The sequence below is a fragment of the Myxocyprinus asiaticus genome, chromosome 25, assembly GCF_019703515.2.
Source record: "Myxocyprinus asiaticus isolate MX2 ecotype Aquarium Trade chromosome 25, UBuf_Myxa_2, whole genome shotgun sequence".
NCBI classification, from domain to species: domain Eukaryota; kingdom Metazoa; phylum Chordata; class Actinopteri; order Cypriniformes; family Catostomidae; genus Myxocyprinus; species Myxocyprinus asiaticus.
The window spans coordinates 157,501-183,545 of record NC_059368.1 but is presented as its reverse complement, the minus strand read 5'-3'; the positions used below and the strand labels follow the sequence as shown (position 1 = coordinate 183,545).

Below are 26,045 nucleotides of genomic sequence, written 5' to 3'. Positions count from 1 at the left end.
CTACATAACTTCTATTCTTCCATTTGTGTCATTTGATGGTTTTGATGGCTTTATTATAAGTAAATAATACAGTAATACTAAAGAATGAGCAGGTATATCCATATTTTACAAATTATTTTCCTTTATAAGTATTTTTGTCTAGTTTTCCAGTAAAAATATCTAAATATTCTTCAAACAAGATACTTGGTAATAATAAAAACTTGAGATGTCAAATTGTGTTAGATTTAAAGACTTATTTTCAAATCCTGTTTGTTTTCAATATTTAATTAGTAACTTTTCTTACTCCACTGCTGAATTGTATCAAATACAATTTACGAAAACAATCATTTGATTATTTCAACAAATGATCCCTTAAGCATTTTATAACATTTGTTCATAATGAGTGAAGGTTTTGAAAGTAATTCTAAAGTTGTACCAGCACTATTGTATATGAAAACAGGAAGGTTTTTGTTACAAAGACCACATCAATTTCTGTTTAAACCACAATATACAGTCTGAATGAGGAAATTAAGCAAACAATCCACTCATTTCCTGCATTTCCCACAGAAGTGTCATTTCCATCCACAAATGCATTAGACAATGTGTTTACTGCATTAATGTGAGTGATGAAAGTGAATCTAACTGAATTACTGCCATTATCTTACAAATGTTTCTGACATCATACGTTATGAAGAAAGTGAAAAGACCACAATAAAGTTTTAGATACCTCATCCTGATGCTAATTACTAAGTGTGTGTATTAGCAACTGAAAACATATTCACAATGAATTCTCTGTTCAAACCTCTATATGCCTGTAATATGACCTATATGCCTGTGATATGCTCTATATGTCTGTAATATGCTCTATATGTCTGTTATATGACCTATATGCCTGTAGTATGCTCTATATGCCTGTTATATGCTCTATATGCCTGTGATATGACCTATATGCCTGTAATATGCTCTGTATGTCTATAATATGCTCTATATGTCTATTATATGACCTATATCTGTGATATGCTCTATACGCCTGTAATATGCTCTGTATGCCTGTGATATGCTCTATATGCCTGTAATATGCTCTATATGTCTGTTATATGACCTATATGCCTGTGATATGCTCTATATGCCTGTTATATGCTCTATATGCCTGTGATATGACCTATATGCCTGTAATATGCTCTGTATGTCTATAATATGCTCTATATGTCTGTTATATGACCTATATGTCTGTGATATGCTCTATATGCCTGTAATATGCTCTATATGCCTGTAATATGCTCTGTATGCCTGTGATATGCTCTATATGCCTGTAATATGCTCTATATGTCTGTTATATGACCTATATGTCTGTGATATGCTCTGTATGCCTGTTATATGCTCTATATGCCTGTAATATGCTCTATATGCCTGTTATATGCTCTATATGCCTGTAATATGCTCTGTATGCCTGTGATATGCTCTATATGCCTGTAATATGCTCTATATGTCTGTTATATGACCTATGTGCCTGTAGTATGCTCTATATGCCTGTAATATGCTCTATATGTCTGTTATATGACCTATATGTCTGTGATATGCTCTATATGCCTGTAATATGCTCTATATGCCTGTTATATGACCTATATGCCTGTAATATGCTCTATATGTCTGTGATATGCTCTATATGCCTGTAATATGCTCTATATGCCTGTAATATGCTCTATATGTCTGTTATATGACCTATATGCCTGTAATATGCTCTATATGCCTGTAATATGCTCTATATGTCTGTTATATGACCTATATGTCTGTGATATGCTCTATATGCCTGTAATATGCTCTATATGCCTGTTATATGACCTATATGTCTGTGATATGCTCTATATGCCTGTGATATGCTCTATATGCCTGTAATATGATCTATATGTCTGTAATATGCTCTATATGCCTGTAATATGACCTATATGTCTGTATTATGCTCCATTGGTCTGTAATATGCTCCATATGTCTGTAATATGCTCTATATGTCTGTGATATGCTCTGTATGCCTGTGATATGCTCTATATGTCTGTAATATGCTCCATATGTCTGTAATATGCTCTATATGTCTGTAATATGCTCTGTATGCCTGTGATATGCTCTGTATGCCTGTGATATGCTCTGTATGTCTGTAATATGCTCCATATGTCTGTAATATGCTCTATATGTCTGTAATATGCTCTGTATGCCTGTGATATGCTCTATATGTCTGTAATATGATCTATATGCCTGTGATATGACCTATATGTCTGTAATATGCTCTATATGTCTGTGATATGCTCTATATGCCTGTAATATGACCTATATGTCTGTATTATGCTCCATTGGTCTGTAATATGCTCCATATGTCTGTAATATGCTCTATATGTCTGTAATATGATCTATATGTCTGTAATATGCTCCATATGCCTGTAATATGCTCTATATGTCTGTAATATGATCTATATGCCTGTAATATGACCTATATGTCTGTAATATGCTCTATATGCCTGTGATATGCTCTATATGCCTGTAATATGATCTATATGTCTGTAATATGATCTATATGCCTGTGATATGCTCTATATGCCTGTAATATGACCTATATGTCTGTATTATGCTCCATTGGTCTGTAATATGCTCCATATGTCTGTAATATGCTCTATATGTCTGTGATATGCTCTGTATGCCTGTGATATGCTCTATATGTCTGTAATATGCTCCATATGTCTGTAATATGCTCTATATGTCTGTAATATGATCTATATGTCTGTAATATGCTCCATATGCCTGTAATATGCTCTATATGTCTGTAATATGATCTATATGCCTGTAATATGACCTATATGTCTGTAATATGCTCTATATGCCTGTGATATGCTCTATATGCCTGTAATATGATCTATATGTCTGTAATATGATATATATGCCTGTGATATGCTCTATATGCCTGTAATATGCTCCATATATCTGTAATATGCTCTATATGTCTGTAATATGCTCTGTATGCCTGTGATATGCTCTATATGTCTGTAATATGATCTATATGCCTGTGATATGCTCTATATGCCTGTAATATGACCTATATGTCTGTATTATGCTCCATTGGTCTGTAATATGCTCCATATGTCTGTAATATGCTCTATATGTCTGTAATATGCTCTGTATGCCTGTGATATGCTCTGTATGCCTGTGATATGCTCTGTATGCCTGTGATATGCTCTATATGTCTGTAATATGCTCCATATATCTGTAATATGCTCTATATGTCTGTAATATGCTCTGTATGCCTGTGATATGCTCTATATGTCTGTAATATGCTCTATATGTCTGTGATATGCTCTATATGCCTGTAATATGACCTATATGTCTGTATTATGCTCCATTGGTCTGTAATATGCTCCATATGTCTGTAATATGCTCTATATGTCTGTAATATGCTCTGTATGCCTGTGATATGCTCTGTATGCCTGTGATATGCTCTATATGTCTGTAATATGCTCCATATTTCTGTAATATGCTCTATATGTCTGTAATATGCTCTGTATGCCTGTGATATGCTCTGTATGCCTGTGATATGCTCTATATGTCTGTAATATGCTCCATATGTCTGTAATATGCTCTATATGTCTGTAATATGCTCTGTATGCCTGTGATATGCTCTATATGCCTGTAATATGACCTATATGTCTGTAATATGCTCTGTATGCCTGTGATATGCTCTATATGCCTGTAATATGACCTATATGTCTGTATTATGCGCTATATGTCTGTAATATGCTCTATATGCCTGTAATATGACCTATATGTCTGTGATATGCTCTGTATGCCTGTGATATGCTCTATATGTCTGTAATATGCTCCATATGCCTGTAGTATGCTCTATATGTCTGTAATATGGGGGGGGCAGTGTGGGGGCAGTGGTGGCTCAGCAGTTAAGGCTCTGGGTTACTGATCAGAAAGTCAGGGGTTCAAGCCCCAGCACCGCCAAGATGCCACTGTTGGGCCCTTGAGCAAGGCCCTTGACCCTATCTGCTCCAGGGGCACCATATCATGGCTGACCCTGCACTCTGACCCCAGCTTAGCTGGGATATGTGAAAAAAAGAATTTCACTGTATATGTGCAAAATGTATAATGTGTGATAAATAAATATAATTATTATAAAATTATAATTATATGCTCTATATGTCTGTAATATGCTCTGCATGCCTGTGATATGCTCTATATGCCTGTAATATGCTCCATATGCCTGTAATATGCTCTATATGTCTGTAATATGATCTATATGCCTGTAATATGACCTATATGTCTGTGATATGCTCTATATATCTGTAATATGCTCTATATGCCTGTAATATGCTCTATATGCCTGTGATATGCTCTGTATGCCTGTGATATGCTCTATATGCCTGTAATATGACCTATATGTCTGTAATATGCTCTATATGCCTGTGATATGCTCTGTATGCCTGTGATATGCTCTATATGCCTGTAATATGCTCTATATGCCTGTAATATGCTCTATATGTCTGTATTATGCGCTATATGTCTGTAATATGCTCTATATGCCTGTAATATGCTCTATATGCCTGTAATATGACCTATATGTCTGTAATATGACCTATATGTCTGTATTATGCGCTATATGTCTGTAATATGCTCTATATGCCTGTAATATGCTCTATATGCCTGTAATATGACCTATATGTCTGTAATATGCTCTATATGCCTGTAATATGCTCTATATGCCTGTAATATGACCTATATGTCCGTAATATGCTCTATATGCCTGTAATATGACCTATATGTCTGTGATATGCTCTTTATGCCTGTAATATGCTCTATATGTCTGTAATATGCTCTATATGCCTGTAATATGCTCAAATACAATTTACGAAAACAATCATTTGATTATTTCAACAAATGATCCCTTAAGCATTTTATAACATTTGTTCATAATGAGTGAAAGTTTTGAAAGTAATTCTAAAGTTGTACCAGCACTATTGTATATGAAAACAGGAAGGTTTTTGTTACAAAGACCACATCAATTTCTGTTTAAACCACAATATACAGTCTGAATGAGGAAATTAAGCAAACAATCCACTCATTTCCTGCATTTCCCACAGAAGTGTCATTTCCATCCACAAATGCATTAGACAATGTGTTTACTGCATTAATGTGAGTGATGAAAGTGAATCTAACTGAATTACTGCCATTATCTTACAAATGTTTCTGACATCATACGTTATGAAGAAAGTGAAAAGACCACAATAAAGTTTTAGATACCTCATCCTGATGCTAATTACTAAGTGTGTGTATTAGCAACTGAAAACATATTCACAATGAATTCTCTGTTCAAACCTCTATATGCCTGTAATATGCTCTATATGCCTGTTATATGCTCTATATGCCTGTAATATGCTCTATATGCCTGTAATATGCTATATATGTCTGTGATATGCTCTATATGCCTGTAATATGCTCTATATGTCTGTGATATGACCTATATGTCTGTAATATGTTCTATATGCCTGTAATATGACCTATATGTCTGTAATATGCTCTATATGTGTGTAATATTCTCTATATGTCTGTAATATGCTCTATATGCCTGTAATATGATCTCTATATACAATACATCAAGATGGCACCGTGGATGGCTGTTTTTGTTTGTTTATCCTGTGTTTAGTAATCTTTTTCCAATCAGTTTTACCAACCAGGGATGAACTCCTAAACATTCGGCAGCACATACCAGACAATCTTTTCCCAGTTTTTGACTATCCGGACGCTTTGCTGGGCATTTTAGTTGGAGGCGCAGCTGTGCTGTTCAAGAGACGCAGGCGAGGGAGACGAGCAGGCGCACTAGTCAAGCTCTGTCGGCGCGGCTTTCTAACAGCCCTGCCAAGTATTCATCTTGCGAATCTCCGCTCTCTTCCTAACAAAACGGACACACTACATCTCCTCACCCGTACAAACAAGGACTTTTCAACCTCTGCTGCCTTGTGCTTCACAGAAACCTGGCTGAGTGAAGCCATTCCAGACAGCGCGTTACATCTGCCGGGCTTTCAGCTGTTCAGAGCGGATCGCATCGTGGAGATAACGGGGAAAACGAGTGGTGTTGGAACATGCTTTTACATCAATGAAGGTTGGTGTACAGATATAACAACGTTAAAGAAGATGTGCTGTCCTAATTTGGAAGCGCTCTTTATTAACTGTAAGCCTTTAAACTCACTGCGGGAGTTTTCCTTGTTTATTCTGGTGAGTGTTTATATCCCGCAAAACGAGTGTGTGAATGCAGCGCTGCAACAGCTGGCTGATCAAATCACAGGCACGGAACAACAATACCCAGACTCAGTTATTATTATTCTTGGGGATTTTAACAAAGCAAACCTCACATGTGAACTGCCCAAATACAAACAGCATATTACATGCCCAACCAGAGACAGAAATATACTGGACCACTGCTACACAACAATAAAGGATGCATATCACTTTGTCCCTAGAGCAGCTTTGGGACTCTCTGATCACTGTCTGGTTCATCTTCTTCCAACCTACAGACAGAAATTAAAATCTGCTAAGCCTGTATTAAGGACTGTAAAGAGATGGACCAACGAAGCAGAGCTGGAACTACAAACCTGCTTTGACTGCACTGATTGGAGTGTTTTTGAGGCTGCAAACACTAATCTGGACTAGCTCACAGATACTGTGACATCATATATCAGTTTCTGTGAGGATATATGCATTCCTACTAGGACTTATTTAACATTCAACAATGACAAACCATGGTTTACAGAACTTAGGCAGCTTCGTCAAATCAAAGAGGATGCTTACAGAGTTGGGGATAAAGTCTTGTACAATCAGGCCAGGAACACACTGAATAAGGAAATCAGAGTGGCTAAAAGAAGAGACTCTCAGAAGCTGAAAAACAAGTTTTCAGCTAACGACCCTGCATCAGTGTGGAGTGGCATGAAACAACTCACAAATTACAGGACTCCTGCCCCCAACCCTGTGGTGGACCAACAACTGGCTGACGACCTGAATGTGTTCTACTGTAGATTTGAAAGGCCCAATCTCACACCCCACACCCGCTCTGACCTTCACTTCACACAAACACCGACACCTCCTGCAACCCCCCTCCTCCCACCTCCTGCTACTCAACCTGCACTTAAGATCTGTGAATATGATGTGTGCCTTGTCTTCCGGAAACAAAAGACAAGGAAAGCACAGGGCCCAGATGGCGTTTCACCTGCATGTCTTAGATCCTGTGCTAACCAGCTGGCCCCCATCTTCACACAGATCTTCAATAGATCACTGGAGCAGTTTGAAGTCCCATGCTGCTTCAAATGCTCAATCATCATTCCTGTCCCAAAGAAACCAAAAATCACAGGACTTAATGACTACAGACCTGTCGCCCTGACATCTGTGGTCATGAAGTCATTTGAGAGACTGGTGTTGGCCCACCTGAATGACATCACTGGACCCTTTCTAGATCCCCTTCAATTTGCTTATCGAGCAAACAGGTCTGTGGAGGATGCAGTCAATATGGGACTGCATCATATCCTGCAACATCTGGACAGATCAGCGACATATACAAGGATCCTTTTTGTGGACTTCAGTTCGGCTTTCAACACCATCATCCCAGCTATTCCCCAGACTAAATTACACCAACACTCTGTTTCCAGGTCTATCTGTCAGTGGATTACCAGCTTTCTGACAGACAGGCAGCAGCTTGTGAGACAGGGGAAACTCACTTCTAGCACCTGTACAATCAGCACTGGTGCCCTCCAGGGATGTGTGCTCTCCCCACTACTCTTCTCCCTGTATACAAATGACTGCATCGCCAAGGACCCCTCTGTCAAGCTCCTAAAGTTTGCAGACGAAACTACTATCATCGACCTCATCCGAGATGACGATGAGTCTGCATACAGAAGGGAGGTTAAACAGCTGGCTGTCTGGTGCAGTCAAAACAACCTTGAGCTGAACATGCTCAAAACAGTGGAGATGATTGTGGACTTTAGGAGGAACACCCCAACACTGACCCCCCTCACCATTCTAAACAGCACTGTGGCAGCAGTGGAGTCATTCAGGTTCCTGGGCACTACCATCTCACAGGACCTGAAGTGGGAGACACACACTGACTCCATTGTGAAAAAGGCCCAGCAGAGGTTGTACTTCCTTCGCCAGTTGAGGAAATTCAATCTGCCACAGGCGCTGCTGATACAGTTTTACTCAGCAGTCATTGAGTCTGTCCTCTGCACTTCAATAACTGTCTGTTTGATTCAGCTACGAAATTGGATATCAAAAGACTACAAAGGACAGTTTGGACTGCTGAGAGGATTATTGGTTGCCCCCTGCCCTCCCTTCAAGAACTATACACTTCCAGAGTGAGGAAAAAGGCTGGAAAAATCACTCTGGACCCCACTCACCCTGCCCATTACCTTTTTGAACTGTTGCCTTCTGGCCGGCACTACAGAGCTCTGAGCACCAGAACCGTCAGGCACAAGAACAGTTTTCTCCCTCAGCTTATCCATCTCATGAACAGTTAAATTGCCCCACTGAGCAATAATTATGTACAATTCACAGTTTAATCTTTTTATATTTATCTAACATATCCTACTTCTTCTGCATTACATTTCCTTGCACACTCTGTATATAACATATTTGTATTTGTGTGTGTGTATATATATATATACATTTTTGTCTTATTGAGTATTTCTATATATATTTATATTTTCTATTTGCTTTTTATTTTTATTCTATTTCTCTGTCTTGTTTGGCTGACCCGTGAGGTAGGTGTTGTGTGAGCGATCTGATTGGCTGATCCGTGAGGTAGGTGTTGTTTGAGCGATCTGATTGGCTGACCCGTGAGGTAGGTGTTGTTTGAGCGATCTGATTGGCTGACCCGTGAGGTAGGTGTTGTGTGAGCGATCTGATTGGTTGACCAGTGAGGTAGGTGTTGTGTGAGCGATCTGATTGGTTGACCCGTGAGGTAGGTGTTGTGTGAGCGATCTGATTGGCTGACCCGTGAGGTAGGTGTTGTGTGAGCGATCTGATTGGTTGACCCGTGAGGTAGGTGTTGTGTGAGCGATCTGACTGGCTGACCCGTGGGGTAGGTGTTGTGTGAGCGATCTGATTGGCTGACCCGTGGGGTAGGTGTTGTGTGAGCGATCTGATTGGCTGACCTGTGAGGTAGGTGTTGTGTGAAGAGTTGATGAAGTAATGTGACAGAGAAAGTGTCATGTCTTCACTTTGGTCCAGTTTCTCTGGAGGTATGATGCTGTTTTCTTCTCCGTTTAGATATCTGGCAAAACCCTCCACAGAAATCTGCCCTGAAACACACAATACAAACACAACAATCAGTGTCATTCTCTTCTTCAAATACTCCCTCTTTTTAAGTTGTGAATTCCTGAATGCACAATACTGTTTGTTGTGAGTGTTTCCTAGTTTGGGCTGTTTTCACACTTGATTCAGTTTGGTTTGATTACATTTTCTGATCATAGTTCAGTTACTGCATTTTACCTTTGCATGATAAAAAAAATAATAAAAAAAAACCAGCAGTTAATTTCTGAGAGGATTACAAACCTAATTACAAACATGAGGTTCACATGAAGCCCAGTTCACATTATCAAGGGGATTCAGGTGCAGTTTCCTGGAGTTAAAAAAAAAAAACTCTTTCACAACAACTAAATAAGCTGAACTCTGACGTCAAACACACCAAAAGTTCTCGTGTGAAAGTGATTTAGATTTCATCAAATAAAGTGAAAGCTGCAGCTGGAGGAATGTCAGTCAGCGTCATCTGGTAACATGAACTCCGGTGTGAATCACACAGTTCATTCTCCTGGCGCTCTCGAATCTGTCAGGTGTGCGTACGATCACTTCAGTCCCTCTGGCCACTTTACTTTAATTACAGGTGTCGTGCCCTCTGCAGACTCTCACAGAATAATTAACAGCATTATTCTGAACACGTTTCCTCTAATGAGACAGAAGAGAGACGTTCAGCTCAGTGGAGGTCTCACCTTCTCTTCCTCATGAGAAGACTTCATTAATGCTCAGAAGAGCAGACGGCTGCTGAAATGTTAAAGCCTTACATCTTTAATATAAAGCATCTTCACATGTTCTGTGCAGCACCTCACATTCACTCAAGATTAACTTAAGAATCCAGTTCTTCGATCTAGAGTTTCTTTCTGCTTCTCTGGAAGTTAATAAGAGGTCAGGTCAGTGTTTTGGTTCCTATGTCGTCCATTAATAGAGGTGAAGTGAAGCCGTCCAGTGTGTGTGTGTGTGTGTGTGTACATTCCATTCAGACACCCCACTGGGCTACACAGCTCACCTCGTCTCTATGGCAACAACCCTGACAGATCCACTGCCCTTCATAGACTGTGTATGTGTGTTTGTTGTAACTGTGAGTGGAGTCTATTGATTGACAGGTGAACAGACAAACCTCTCTGTGACAGCATGACATCAGGCTCATATTTGTCCACCAATCCCTGCACTTGCTCGGCTTTGAGGGGCGGGTACAGGATCTCATTGAGTCGCGGGTCTCGCTGTTTGTTATTGATGAAATCAGTCATTTGCTCGACGGTGAGATACGGGCGACTCTTCGCTCCTCTGAGAGAGAGAGAGAGAGATTATACAGAAATAGAGAGCTTTCAAACTTTAGAATGAGAAGAATGAATATGACGAGGGACTCTTCCATAAAGCGTAAAGGTGCTGATATTTGTACAAAGACACATTTATATTGTTTTAGAACAACCATCACAAAGTACTGTAACAGTCACTGATTCTCAAAGAGGAAACACACAATATGGAATTTTTTGGAAAATTTGGAACAGAATAATTTTGGTAATTTTATTAATTATTTATTCTTAAAAATTTAGAAAAAGACTTGAATATCCGTCACACAGCTTCTTTAGCACAGAACTAAAATAAATCAATAAATAAAAAAGACGAAGCAGCAATGAAAAATAACATCATACTGTACTTTTTCCAATCCCACCAAATTCTGATGGATAGGGTTACATTATTTCCCACTAAAATATCCTGTTACATTGTCACATTACAGAAGTTAAATACATTGAAAATGCAATTTCATATTATATGAGAGAAAGAGATTCATTTTTACATCCACATGAAAATACAGAGCAATAATTCAGCTCTCAAATGATGAATTTTGTCATTTTTTTAAGCTTTATATTCGTGGTCACTATGAACTGTCATTGTATGCAAAATTCTCCTTTTGTGTTTCACAGGGAAAAAATGAAAGCATACAGGTTTGAAACAACATTTGGGTTTAAGACTGATGAACCCAAACTGAAAATATATATTAGATATTTCCTGCTAGAAATAAGAACGCACATTTCTGAGAAGATGGTGTCGATGTCGTTCCGTGGACAGATGTTATTGAGCAGTCGTCTGTATATGACCGGTGTGAATTTATCCAGAGAAATCGTGTCATTCTGTAGAATCAGACAACAGTTAGACCAAAACAAGTGTTGTTAGATAAACGTTGAGTTAACTTGTGCAATATGTAACATTTTTAGGGTTATTTGCAATGTAAGTCACAAATGTTTAACTAAACTTTTGAGAGAAGCAGAACTTAATCAAAGTTGATTTATTTGTAGTGTTTTCATTGATAAAGCTGCACTTTTATTAGAAATATCTTCTCAGTGTGTCCATTAAAACAAAACAGAGAGTTCACCCAAAAATGATGACTGAATTTTCATGAATTTGTGTAACTGTGTGACGTCTGTTTCCCTGAGAAAGGCTGATTTGGGACCCTGTTAGTCATGATTTATTTTTGTCCATGTTCCTGCAGTTCTTCAGTAAATAACATCAACTGAACAGAATTACGAGGTACCACAGAATAAACACAGTATGACATCAGGGACTGCTGTGAATCATGGGTAATCTGTTCTCACTGCTCAACTGAGACCATCACAACGATACAAGCTCATGTTAAATTGTGAATACAGAAAGTGTGTTTTCATATCCGACACACACCAGTGACTTTATTCATAATATACTACAGCCTTCAGTCACTTAGTGCTTTTATAACACACTTACTACACAATACACATCTTAAGTCATGTTGGGTTCTAAATACAATCATTATTTCCTTATTTCATTATTTATTTTGAAACACAGTTTACACTCATATTTTTATAGAAATGCACAATGATGACTCTAAGACTATAGATATTACAGCTTCATTTTCTGTAAAGCTGCTTTGAAACACAAATAAAAATGACTTGATTTAAGGACACCGATTTTAATTGAAACATTATTCATTCATGAAGTGTCATCTGTCCACTAGAAGATCTAGTGTCTGTGATGCAAACTAAAGTGAATAGTTGGTGTTTATGTGCAGTGATGTACACAGTAGCTGAAGAACAGCTGTTTCACATCATCATAACTGTCATTATATTGTGTATTTAAACACCACTGGAACACTGTATCAACCAATCAGCATCCAGGACCAGAACTATCTGATCTATAATCAACTGTAATGATTGTGAAGTGTAAAGATGACTCTTGCAGAATGAAGGTGTATCTCACTCGTCCGGTCGGCAGGCTGCAGATCTCCAGCGCGCTCTCAACACGCTTTCTGTCCACAGAGAACAAACGGAAAATACTGCAACATATAAAACAACAGTAACTGTACAGACGCGTTCATCATGTCTTCAAACAAACACAGCGAGTCTCGTTCACTAACAATGTGTAAAACCTGTGTGAATGTTTTCACGCAGAAATCATGATTATTGATCAGGACACGCTTGCAGAAACTGATCAAAGGCTGTACAGGAAACACCTTATATGGTTTGGACATGCATTATTTCAAATACTAACAGCAGACTTACAATTCTTCATTTAGAATAATCCAGATTCATCAACAGAACGACACATTTCTGTGTATACACACCTGTTGTAAATCTTTTTACAACAAAGAAACTCTTGAACACAATTCTTAGTGAAGGAGACTCAGTGAATGTGATTAATGTGTTTGTGATGTCAGTCTCATGGCACAGATGGCAGTTACCCACTTTTTCACGGGAATGCCGCCCTCGGGCGTCAGCTGCAATGTCAGTCTTGTGTACCTGTGAAACCATCACACAACATCCAATATGAACACTGATTCGTTTGTGCATTTAAGAGAAACACAAGACTGAAACACTCTGATTCACATTAGCAAATTTTCACAATATATTCATTACGATTTTGATTCAAGAGCATCAAGAATACCCTGACAATTTGGTCATTACGTTTCCTAAAGAGTGTTTCATTAGACTAGTTTCATGATTCTTCTCACAAGTATGAGAGTGTTTTATTAGCGTTTCTCATTTCAACTTCAGCAGCAAACACAGCTGAGTTGGTGAGTTTGATTCATTTCTGTGAGTCAGTTCAAACCAACTGTAAATTGATTCATAAATGATTCAATGATTAATTTGTATCATCACTTAATAATGTTCACTAAAGTCTCTGTCTGTCATTCTTCATATATAAAGATACTTTACTACAATGTATTACGATGCATTGTGTTTTTATATGAACATTTAATGAAATGTTTTGCTTCAGTGTTGCAGTGTGTAAAATGCACAGCATGTCTAAAAATAGCATCATGACAAACAGCATAATTTAGCATTCAGTGATAAGCATCTTTACTGTGTTACTGCACTGATTCACACTCGTCGTCCGGTTGGGTCAGTCTAAAGCGTCCAGACCATTGCAGTAATGCCGTCGCTATGCAACAGCTAACCAGACAGAGTTAATACTCAACCAGCTCACGCCGCTGTCCGACAGCACGCAGATGCTTAAACGCATGATTTCACGCATATACATGAAGGTCAAAACAGGACTGTGAGTCATGTCAAGTTCTTCAGGGGCGTTCCAGCACAGTGTGATTTAGTTCAGATTCACATTGTTTCAGCATCAGAAAACACAAATGCTAATACTAAGTAATTCTTGATGTGAACGCAGCATTAGCCACATGTGTCTTGTCCCTTGTTTTATATTTGTTGTGTTGATTGTGTTTATGGTGCCGTTTTGGCTAGACCTCTCTTGAATATTATGTAATTAAGGGACTAATTTGGAGAAAAACATGGTTAATAAAATAGGGTTAAGTCCTCTAAACACAACATCTCTGGTACACAATTAACACATTGGACGACAAGTCTCCATAGAGTAGAATAAGTCTTCCACCCTCTCTCTGAGCAGTGATTCATATGGGGTTTGAACAACATGAGCGTGAGTCAATGATGACAGAATTTTATATTTTTGAGTGAATTATTCCTTTAAGACTTCTTATCATGACTTTATGTAAATGAAATGGTGTTGCTGTGGGAATATTAGAGACAACTCTGAGCTGCTGTACAGAATCAGTGAATGAACACTCACACTTTCTCCAGACATGATTCCCTCGACATGTTCTGAGCGAGCAGATTAGATGCCAAACTGAAGATCTCCTCAGACCACTCCTAAACACACACACACACACACACACACACACAAAATCAAATCTATTTACACTTCAGTCTCTATGGATTAACAGTCTTTTTTTTAGACTTCTGAATAACAAATACAGAAATTGATTCACATGACTGATTCTTCAAGAGTCAAAGAAGTTTAACACAAGACATCTGGCAGCTCATATGCAGCAACGATCACTTCAATGCTTGAATGAGAGTACGGATGCATGAGCATCATAAACACAGTGCATTCAGAAAGTATTCAGATTCCTTCATTTTGTTCACATTTTGTTATGTTGTAGTCTTATGCTAAAATGCTTTAAATAAAGAAATTGTATCATCAATCTACACTCTGTACCCCATTATAACAAAGCAAAAACCAGATTTGTGATAACTTTGCAAATTTATTAAAAAGAAAAAACTGAAATATCACATTGACATAAGTATTCAGACCCTTAACTCAGTACTTAGTTGAAGCACCTTTGGCAGCGATTACAGCCTCAAGTCTTTTTCGGTGTGATGTGACAAGCACACCTGGATTTGGGGATTTTCTGCCATTCTTCTCTGCAGATCCTCTCAAGCTCTGTCAGGTTGGATGGGGACCGTCGGTGCACAGCCATTTTCAGATCTCTCCAGAGATGTTCGATCGGGTTCAAGTCCGGGCTCTGGCTGGGCCACTCAAGGACATTCACAGAGTTGTGTTTCTCACAGTCTGAGAGTCCTTTAGGTTATTTTTTATGTGTCTTGCACTGAGGAGAGGCTTCCGTCTGGCCACTCTGCCATAAAGCTCAGATCGGTGGAGTGTTGCAGTGATGATTGTCCTTCTGCAAGTTTCTCCCATCTCCACACATGATCTCTGGAGCTCAACCAGAGTGACCATTGGGTTCTTGGTCATCTCTCTTATCAAGGCCCTTCTCCCCCGATTGCTCAGTTTGGCCAGGCGGCCAGCTCTAGGAAGAGTCCTGGTTGTTCCAAACTTCTTCCATTTAAGAATTATGGAGGTCACTGTGCTCTTGGGAACCTTCAATGCAGCCGAAATGTTTCTGTAGCCTTCACCAGATCTGTGCCTCGACACAATCCTGTCTCTGAGCTCTGCAGGCAGTTCCTTTGACCTCATGGCTTGGTTTTTGCTCTGATATGCATTTTCAGCTGTAAGACCTTATATAGACAGGTGTGTGCCTTTCCTAGATCATGTCCAATCAATTGAATTTGCCACAGGTGGACTCCAATCAAAGTGTAGAAACATCTCAAAGATGATCCAGAGAAATGGGATGCACCTGAGCTAAATTTCAAGTGTCATAGCAAAGGGTCTGAATACTTTATGAATGCACTGTATCATCCGAATGTTCATTATCATGAGCGTCCTTTCAATGGCGTTTAATGCAACACAAATAAATTCATGTGAATCAGACGTGAGCTGATTTCAAATGTTTAATAGTAGCAAACATAGTCTCACAAACATACGTTCAGATTTAATTTCACCCAAAAATCACAGAAAGATATTGTGTATTAAAGAAATGAATCTTTCTGTGATGCTGACTTTACGTTCAAGAACTTTTCCAGCTGTCCACGATGACTGGAGAAGCATTTTTCAAATCAATTTGTAGATTTGTATTTTTACAGGATTTCTTCATGTCTTTTTGAAGATTTTACTCATTTTCTCATGACTTTTCCAGGCCTGGAAATTCCCTGATATTTACAGGTTTACCATGAATGTGGGAATCATGATTACAGTCAATAAAAATAAAGTCACAATGCAAATAAAATCTTAAAAATCCTCCTTGTACTTTTGGTGTGAAATATGAGCTCGACGAGTTCTTTCATGAGAATCACACAGATAATCTTCCTCATTATTACAAGTGTGTATTTGTGTGTGTATTTGTATTTGTGTGTGTGTGTGTGTTTGTGTGTGTGTGTGTATTTGTGTGTTTGTGTGTGTGTATTTGTGTGTGTGTGTATTTGTATTTGTGTGTGTGTGTGTGTGTTTGTGTGTGTGTGAGTGTGTATTTGTGTGTGTGTGTATTTGTGTGTGTGTGTGTGTGTATATTTGTGTGTGTATTTGTGTTTGTATTTGTGTGTGTGTGTGTGTGTGTGCATTTGTGTGTTTGTATTTGTGTGTGTGTGTATTTGTGTATGTGTGTTTGTATTTGTGTGTGTATTTGTGTGTGTGTTTGTATTTGTGTGTGTGTGTGTATTTGTGTTTGTATAAGTGTGTGTGTGTATTTGTGTGTGTGTTTGTATTTGTGTGTGTGTGTGTACTTGTGTGTATGTGTTTGTATTTGTATTTGTGTGTGTGTGTGTGTGTATTGGTGTGTTTGTGTGTGTGTTTGTGTATTTGTATGTATTTGTATTTGTGTGTGTGTGTTTGTATTTGTATTTGTGTGTGTGTGTGTGTGTGTATTTGTGTGTGTGTGTTTGTGTATTTGTGTGTGTTTGTATTTGTGTGTGTATTTGTGTGTGTGTGTTTCACCTTTGCCACATCTTCTTTTAATGCCATGAAGTTGATGTAGGTGATGTTGACCATGTCAGAACCGCACACCACTGTCAGGATGCGGTTCTCCATCTTCCACTCACATGTGCCCGGATCCAACATCTCTCGCAGCTTGATTTCCTGAAACAACAGGAAATGCATCATCACAGGACAGGAAATCACTGTCTGAAAAGGTTGCTGAGGAATCTGTAAACTGAATCTGTCATCAGGTGGCGTGTTGTATTATATACATTGTGCTATTGTATTAAAAATTAATTTATGAAGTGTCTGCATGTTCCTCATTTGTCAGCTGATTGACTAAATGTAAATGGACAGTTTCACTTATGAATGCTGATTGGTCAATACAGTGTTACAGTCATGCTAAAATAAAAATAACAATATATGTAAATGCATACACACACACACACACACACATACCCACACAACCTTTACATGCTTCTCTAACCCCCCTGAGACCTAATAAAAAATAATTAACTAGAGAAAATAATTTTCCTATAAATTGATGTCCTCATATGAAATTTTAAATCATTTCAAGCTATAGAAAGTCAGGTTTATTTTTTCATAAAATTGTTTATTAGTGTTATTTATTCATGTTTTTGAGACGTTACAGACATTACATCATAAATTATCACAATTAATTCTGATTCAAAGTAATGTCCAGCATCATCCAATCACTGTCAATCATGTTAAAATAAAATGATACATTATAAATTCTGAATCTATGTACTGATTATCATTGTCACATGTCTGTCAAACATGTTGAGTGATCCAAACATCATCTGCAGCCTGAAACTGAACTTTTGATCAGATTTTAGGAGTGAATGCACTTAACTGCATAGAGAGCTATAGGATGCGCCCTTGCTCCCTATTTAGTGCATGACTTAACCTCCAGTGTGCTGTCTGTCTGCACTGGTCTCAGAACAGTTTGAAATGCACCTTATTTTCAGCCTAAATATTTAAACATCTTAGAAGCTCTGTACAATTTCTCAGCACTTTATTATGCAGAAGAATTAATTTTCAGCTGTCAGGAACGGACTTTCATGAAATGATGTGATTATTTCGTAGTAAAATAGCCATCGGTGCAGTGTGTGTGTGTGTGTGTGTGTGTGTTGAAGTCATTCAACGTCAGTGATTCACTCTCGATGCTTAACCACAAAAAAACACCTAAAATCTCCACCACAAACCCAGAATAACAATCATCTTTCACTCTGTTCAACATCTGTGTGGAAAATTGAGCGGCTCCTCCAGCGTAATTCACACAACAATACGACGCAAATGAACTTGAACTAATTGAGCCAATCAAAGAAAGAGCATCTGTGTGTTTCACACTGATAAACGCTCACAATCACACACACTTCCAGCGTCACACTTATTTCACTGCAAGCACATACACTTTTAATGAGGTTCTGTTATTTCAGGTTCAATTAAACGAGCTCCAAAAATCTCTTTTCCCTTTAAACCTGGAAAAACCCTGCAATTTTAAGGATCTTGAAAAATGTACAACAAACAAAACGTATAATTTAAAATAAACAAGAACTATTGCACATTCTGCAGTATTTCTAGGTGATTAATGAAATGTCAGTAAATGATCGTCATTGATCGTGTGATCAGACGCTCAGATCTCAAATCATACTGGAGAACAAGATCATCAGGTTTAGATCATGATGACATTAAAATAACAGATACTAGATCATTCTCAAATTCAAGTTATTTTGTTTTAAATGTAAAGCTTCTATTTTAATTGTTATAGTGACATTATAAAGTGGCATTTTCACTAGTGCTCTTGGACTTTTGGACCGTACCGTTTGATTATTTTATTCTCAGTCAAACTTTCAGCTATTTGTTTGTTTGTTTGTTTGTTTGTTTATTTCAGTCCTTATTAACAATTTTCCAAAAATGAATGCACATAACTAACAATAAAGCATTAAATTTAAAAGGAAAGCAAATAATACTGACTGAAAAGGTGTAGGCTGAAGCTTTAGATTATTATGCCTTTTTACATAATATATCCTAATAGGCATCACTTTCACCACAATATTTACACTTTTCAAAGACAAAACAAACAGCAGCAAAACAATTATAGATTAAACCAGTAAATATAATTAGTATGTGAATAAAGGACAGAGAAGTTCATCTTCATGATGCAGGTGGAGACGCATATACACGCCATAAAATCTCCCTGCAGAGCTCGACTGCAAATCCACAAACTCCCCGTGACCTGCGGCATCTGACAGACAATAAAAATGAAGCGGACAATATATGTGCTGCATACCTAATCAATACACTGAAAAGTGCTGATTTAAATGGTTATCAATCTTTCTGTTCCCCACACAACCATTCATCACACACTGAGCAAAGCCAGCACACACAGAAGATATCATTCGAGCTTCATAAACATCATTCTGTCTCTATAATACACATGACCTGATCCATCTAATTAAAACATCCTAAAGTTAAAACAGAGAATATTATACACCTTCTGCACTCAGCGGTCACAGCTTTCACGTCAGTGTTATCATGCCGTGAAAACAGCAAATAATCATCGAGCAGAACAAATATTAGATGACAGAAATCTGTCGTTCTCTGCGTTGTTGAAGTGAACGCCGCTCGCTGCAGCTGACATGACGTGTTTTGTGAAGCATGATCAATGATTTTCACTTTGTCTTTCACAGCAGCAGCACTGACTCAATGACTTTTAATTCTCATTTCTAAAACACATCAATTTCCAAATTCAAAGGGCGACATCCATATATGCAAATGTCTTTCAGAAGCTCCATTTGACGTTTTCATGAAGCAAGTCGACTGAAATATAACCTCATAAGAGATTAAAAACACTGTGTGTGTCACACAAACATCACTCTGACTCGACTCACAGTTGACTCACAATAGAGTTTGATGTTAGCATGTTTCTAAGCTAATGCCGTGATACTCAAATAGGAGAGTATAGGAAACGCAGTGTTAAAAAACGGGGAAAAAATATGCATTGAAAGTGAATAGTGACTAATGATGTCAGTCCCTCTACATTCCCTTTTGTGTTTTACAGAATAAAGAAAGTCATGCAGGTGAATTAATGATCATTTTAGGGTAAATGTACAGTAGCAAAAACAAATGTTCATGAAGAAGATAATGCAAGATACCTTGACTAACAATATAAGTGATTACACTGTAGAATGTGGCATATTATCTGAATTAATATTATTAATTAATATTATCTTTAAAGTAAAATTGACTAGTATTTAATTCATTAAACCTGTATGATTACCAAAAAGTCCAGAACTACAAAAATAATTGACTTCAGCAGTTTGGTGTGTCTATCACAGAGACACGCTTCATTTCTGCTGGTTCCGGTCATCAGCGTTTCACTGACTGCGAGAACACCGCCGACTCGACACCCGCTTAATGAGCGCTCATCTCAAAACCTCAATCACAGCGTTTAATTACGGTGAAAGCAGTCGAGCCGCACGCATCATCTTTTCTTTAAGTCACACTGGAAGTCATGCGTCTTTTTTTGACGTGTGAAAGAAAAAGCTGCAGTGAAGAAAACAGAAGAGTCTGATTTCAGTTCAATTACATTGTTGCACATTTAACTACACTTTATTTAACTAGTTCAATAACTGTGAAACATTGAATGGCAACATCATCAAAACAGGAACATGTTGCTGTTTAAATTTCAATAAAGCACATATTTGAGAGAGAAAAATATTCAGAAAATATCCTGCACAGCCAATAATTCATTGCATTATGTATAATTCTGTCCTATGACGGGTTAGTCAAAGACACAATCATAATTCTGAAGAAGATTTTTACATTTTATGAAGAAAATGTGTTTGATTTAGTTTGATGTGCTTATTGATAGTGTTTAGTTTCAGTTTCTTCAACGATCTGCATCAAATAAATCAAGAAAACAAGTTCTATATCTCTTCCAACAACATGCATCTGTTTCTTGCTATTATTTACTGTGCGACTCGAGCCCTATGCAAATACTGGGTTATTTCTGTTATATTTTCCCTATGCTGACGTAACGCTGTTTGGGCGGAGTAAAGTTTCTATATGTGGCTTGAACAGCCAGATGCATTTACACTAAGAGTTTCGAATGCAACGTCCAAACCACCTCAGGAGGATTTATATCCATCTTGAAGGGCATTCACACTTAGTCTGTTCACCATCGGATAGTGATCAAATGTAAAAACCCCCTAATAAAGTAGATAATAAACCTCTCCTCAGGAAGACACATGATTTGAGGGCTCATTCATGTCTGGAGCACAAACACACTGAACACTGTTTCATACTGTCAGAGGTTATACACAGTACTGTACAGCAACAGTAATAGAGATGCTGAACTTATACACCAGTTATAAAAGTCCCTTCAATCAATTATTTCTCTTTGTTTTTTTATAGGCCTATTCTATTTGTCATTCAGCAGGCAGAACCGTAAGTGTGAAGAATCCTAATAAAATGAAGTTCTCGAGGATAAGATGCTTTTTACATCATCATTTTACATTGAGAAACAAAGACTGAATGAACAGCAGGAGAGTTGTTAAATATCTTTAGCACAAGTTGGATTGTTTTTCACAAACATCAGCATTCTGGATCCATCATCAATCATCAGTCCAATATGAATCTGTGCTGGATCACCGTTGTCTCTTCATAGTAGAAAAACGAAAGAAACAAACCCAGTTGTTTACTCAAAATTACAGCACATCAGACATATATGTCAAAGGAAAGTCACAGGTTTCTCAACTTTTGTTTGCATGATGGAGCGTCACTTTTACAAACCTTTGTGTTTCTGGGTCTGTAGGTGTTTGTGACACATCATGATCTCTGGATTCACAGTGTTCTCTGATGTACGGTAACCTGAGCCCCCATTTACACCTTACATTATCATGCCTTTCACATACGGATAGTATCTGGATATTCAAATCTCCACTGTGATCTGATCAAAACACTAGTAACATATTACATCAGAAGTTGTGGTAACTGAAAATGTTCCATCTTTTAGCTAATTTTAAAAACATTGATGGATAATTAAAATATTTCGAACACTTTAACACTCAGGGTTTTTCCTTCATTTAACATGTTTTGGTGGCCGCCAAAGCAACATTTCGGGTCGTAATGATATTTGTCTCTTGTTCAGCGCTTGGCTAAATGTGCTTCATATGAAATGCACGAGTGAAGACTTGTTTCATGTGTGATGAACATGATTAGAAGACAGGAGAGAAAGGTGATATTCCAAGTGTATTCTAATGGAATAATTCATGGGATCTTGTTCATTGACAACAGATGACTGTAGCTCAACCTCATCACATAATTCATCATTACTTACAGTGTTGTATCCGGATAACACATTTGCATTTACACCTTTGAATGTGGTCACAATCTGTTCCTGACCACCTCCGAATGTTATTTCAGTGATCACGATTCACAACGCATCTTGGGTGCACCTGGCATTTAATGTGGTCAAGCGTGATCCGATCACAGAAAACACATGCCAGGTGTAAAGGGGGCCTGAGTGTGCAGGTGCCATAAACAACGAGATCTTTGCTGTCAAAGATCAGCATCATGTTGTCTTTTTCTTTGCACATTTCAGAGACAAACAAATTAATTGTACAGCTGAAAAACGTACATTATATCACTTAAATTGATGCTGTAATTTGTTGTCAATTATATTCTTATAGTATATGCAAGTATGAACTCTTTCTTTATAGAAAAGCAACACAAGTAAATTCAAGTAGAAATTACCATAAGAAACCTTTATGATGAGATAACAGACACAAAAAAGTCATGAATTTGAGTCTTTGTGAACTGCACAGCTCAAACACATTCCTGTTTCAACAAAAACCCTCAGCACAAAGGTCAAGTTATTCCTGCTGTGAAAAGTGCTCAGACTAACAGATAGTGTGCACTAGAAGAACTAGAAGAACATAAAACTGTGTCTGTAATAACAAAGACATGCTCGAACCTTCTGACTCAAATCTTACATTATTCCAGAATCAACATTCCTGTCAATAAAACACAGTGCTGACTGTTACTCTCCTCTGATTGGACCTCTAATGACACACTGATAAATATGTTGTGACAGCACACGGCTTTAGAAAGACATGAGGCGAGTAAATGTTCTGAACTATTCCTGTAAACAAACTTCTCTCTGGGTCAGTCTCTCCAAAGCTTGAAGTTGACCATGTTGGGTTTGTACACCAAGAAATAACAATTTAACAAATGTGAGAGACTTAAACCAATGAACATATAAATAGCAATCAAATGCGGCTCTAGTCTCTTCAATAACAAGCCAGAAGCATCATCACATTTTCACAACAAATAATTCAATCTGGCCGAGAAAGAAACATAAAAACACTTTACAACTGAGACGGAAATCTTGATGTGGGTCATTCTATGGAACAGGGCATTTCCACTATGATAATATGATTTTAAAGTACATTTCTGCTAGATTTAATTCAACAATCTTTATGTTGTTATACAAAGCGACTTCAATTGAATTTGACATTTCAAGTCTTATGCTCATGGTTGGGACACTACTATGGGCTTCTTAGAAAGATCATGTAATGCCAGTATTTCTGTTCTACAAATATCCAATTTTCACTGATCAGTAATTTTCTATATAAAAACATGGTAAAAGGTTTGGTTCTGGGCAACAGAATGACACATCTTTCTGTTTAGAGGGAAGGAATGCAGTTCAGATCACAAAGAACGGTCATGGGAACGGATCTAGACGTGCAGTAACACATTACAGCAGTGTTCTTTACTACAATACTGATGATCACACACACACACACACACACACACACACTGCAATGTCACAATCATCACCATATTTACTGCTGTTTGAGTAACAGCCAAGTTTCAAGTGTAAACAAAATGTTTAAAGATTTAAAACGTCTATATTTAGAAGTTCTTGACATTCCAATAATTAATAACTAAACATTGTTGTCTGTTTTAAAGTGCTTTTGACATTTCATTATAGATGTGTTTAACTGAAGTCAATAAAGCTGCAGTTTTCTTTGTTTCCTTTATGATTGTTTCTCGTCAGATTGCATGACATGACTCTAGTGAGATCTTGTGTAAAGATCACCGGAAGTCTCTGAGCATGTCACACAAAACGATGAAAGACTGACAAGTTTGCCCTTCAAACAAACAGATAATCTTTCAGGATTCTCAAAACAAGGATTTTCCAGATTTTTAATCAAAACAGACAAAAACATTTATAATTCAGAGTAAAAGTATGTGAAAAAGATACTTAAGCATTACATCAATGAACACTATTTGTTTACAAGCTGTAAAGTCAGAATGAGTTATAATAGAAGTCGACTGATGTGTCTCTATGACGCTGCTTCACCGACTCTATTATCAAGTAAAACAAGGTTCAATGTAAAACTCTCCTCTTATGAAGACTCATTTCTCTCTGTATAGAGTTCTGGAGTTGCTCTGTGCTTCTCTGTAGATGATGTTTCATTATTTGTTTTCTGGGTTCTTTAAAGCATCAGAATATAAACACTTTTTGAGAACTAGAGATTAAAAATTATTTTTGGAACTTTTACTTTCTCTTCACACATCTTTGGGACGTGTTGTTTGTAATGGAGAGAAACATGTAATCTAAATCCTGAATTTAAAGATATTTGCAAGGTTCACTCCACTCTGGGTTTCCTTAAAGATGAAGTGTGTCATTACTACATCAACAACTAGAATTAGTCCCCTCATCACCCAATCATAGGACAAACAGAGAGTCCCACCCCAAATTCACATCACTGGTTGAGGTAGAAGGTGACATGGTGACATGTAGTGGTCAAAAGACCGCTGGGGAGGGGTGTGGAATACATCCCGGAGTGTATACAATACACTCACCGTACTCCGTACACTTTATTAGGTACACCTGTACACCTACTTATTCATGCAAACTAATCAGGCAATCATGTGGCAGCATTACAATGTATAAAATCATGCAGATACGGGTCAGGAGCTTCAGTTAATGTTCACATCAACCATCAGAATGGGGAATAAATGTGATCTCAGTGATTTGGAGCGTGGCATGATTGTTGGTGTCCAGATGGGCTGGTTTGAGTATTTCTGGGATTTTCACACACAACAGTCTCTAGAATTTACTCAGAATGGTGCCAAAAACAAAACACATCCAGTGAGTGACAGTTCTGTGGATGGAAACACCTTGTTGATGAGAGAGGTCAACAGAGAATGGCCAGACTGGTTTGAACTGATGAAGTCTACGGTAACTCAGATAACCACTCTGTACAATTGTGCTGAGAAGAATATCATCTCTGAATGCACAACACGTCGAACCATGAGGCGGACGGGCTACAACAGCAGAAGATCATGTTGGGCACTTTATTAGGGCCATAGTGTTCCTCATAAAGTGCTTGGTGATATGTATACAGTATATACTGAGGTACACAGATGGTCCACTGCAGCGTCAGCTTTCTGTTCTTGGCTGACAGAAGTGGAACCCGACGTGCTCTTCTGCTGTTGTAGCCCATCCGCCTCATGGTTCGACATGTTGTGCATTCTGAGATGATATTCTGCTCACTACAATTGTATATGATTGTGGATACTTGTGACAGCCCTCTGGGCCGTATTTGTTTTTTGTATGTATTGTGTGTGTTGTCTTCTCTTTTTCCCCTTTGATTGCTCTCAGGTGCGCTGTACCCAATGGAGATGATTACTGATGGGGGGCAACAGTGTGCGGTGTGATCCCGTCTAATATAAGCCCAGTGTTCCATGGCTAGAGTGTGCAATGGGAGACGCATGTTTGTGAGCTGAGCCATCTTGCTCACGGGTGCTCATGCGCATATTGACTCTTTTCCCGGTCCCCGCTGCTGGAGCGGAGGAACTGTGGTTATCGCTGTCTGAACTTCGAAAATGCTGTTTTTTCATATACGGAACATACACAGTCTTGTTTGCGCTACTCTCGTCTCCCCGCATCTTTTTGTTGCATTTTATATTTAAAGTGTAACTGTTCTCATAAATTACAGTACTAACATTAAATCATCTTTTATCTTAGAACTAAACCATTGCTAGAGGTTAATGAATATGCATGCAGTGAATATGCACATACTTTAGCCAGTATTTATCTAACACTAAAGGTTTGC

The 26,045-nt window shown here is 37.9% G+C and overlaps 1 protein-coding gene across 2 annotated transcripts in view; it reads right to left on the bottom strand.

Annotated features, from left to right (window-relative positions):
- LOC127415730 (1-phosphatidylinositol 4,5-bisphosphate phosphodiesterase beta-1-like) overlaps nt 1-26,045 on the bottom strand; it is a 114,625-nt gene that overhangs the window by 39,543 nt on the left and 49,037 nt on the right. For both annotated transcript variants that reach the window (XM_051654586.1, XM_051654585.1), the window contains exons 4-10: nt 16,912-17,052; nt 14,371-14,450; nt 13,020-13,073; nt 12,535-12,610; nt 11,335-11,435; nt 10,421-10,587; nt 9,162-9,308 (exon numbers count right to left, since the gene is read on the bottom strand). In XM_051654586.1, the coding sequence (XP_051510546.1) occupies nt 9,162-9,308; nt 10,421-10,587; nt 11,335-11,435; nt 12,535-12,610; nt 13,020-13,073; nt 14,371-14,450; nt 16,912-17,052 (766 nt within the window). The remainder of the gene's footprint in view (nt 1-9,161; nt 9,309-10,420; nt 10,588-11,334; nt 11,436-12,534; nt 12,611-13,019; nt 13,074-14,370; nt 14,451-16,911; nt 17,053-26,045) is intronic.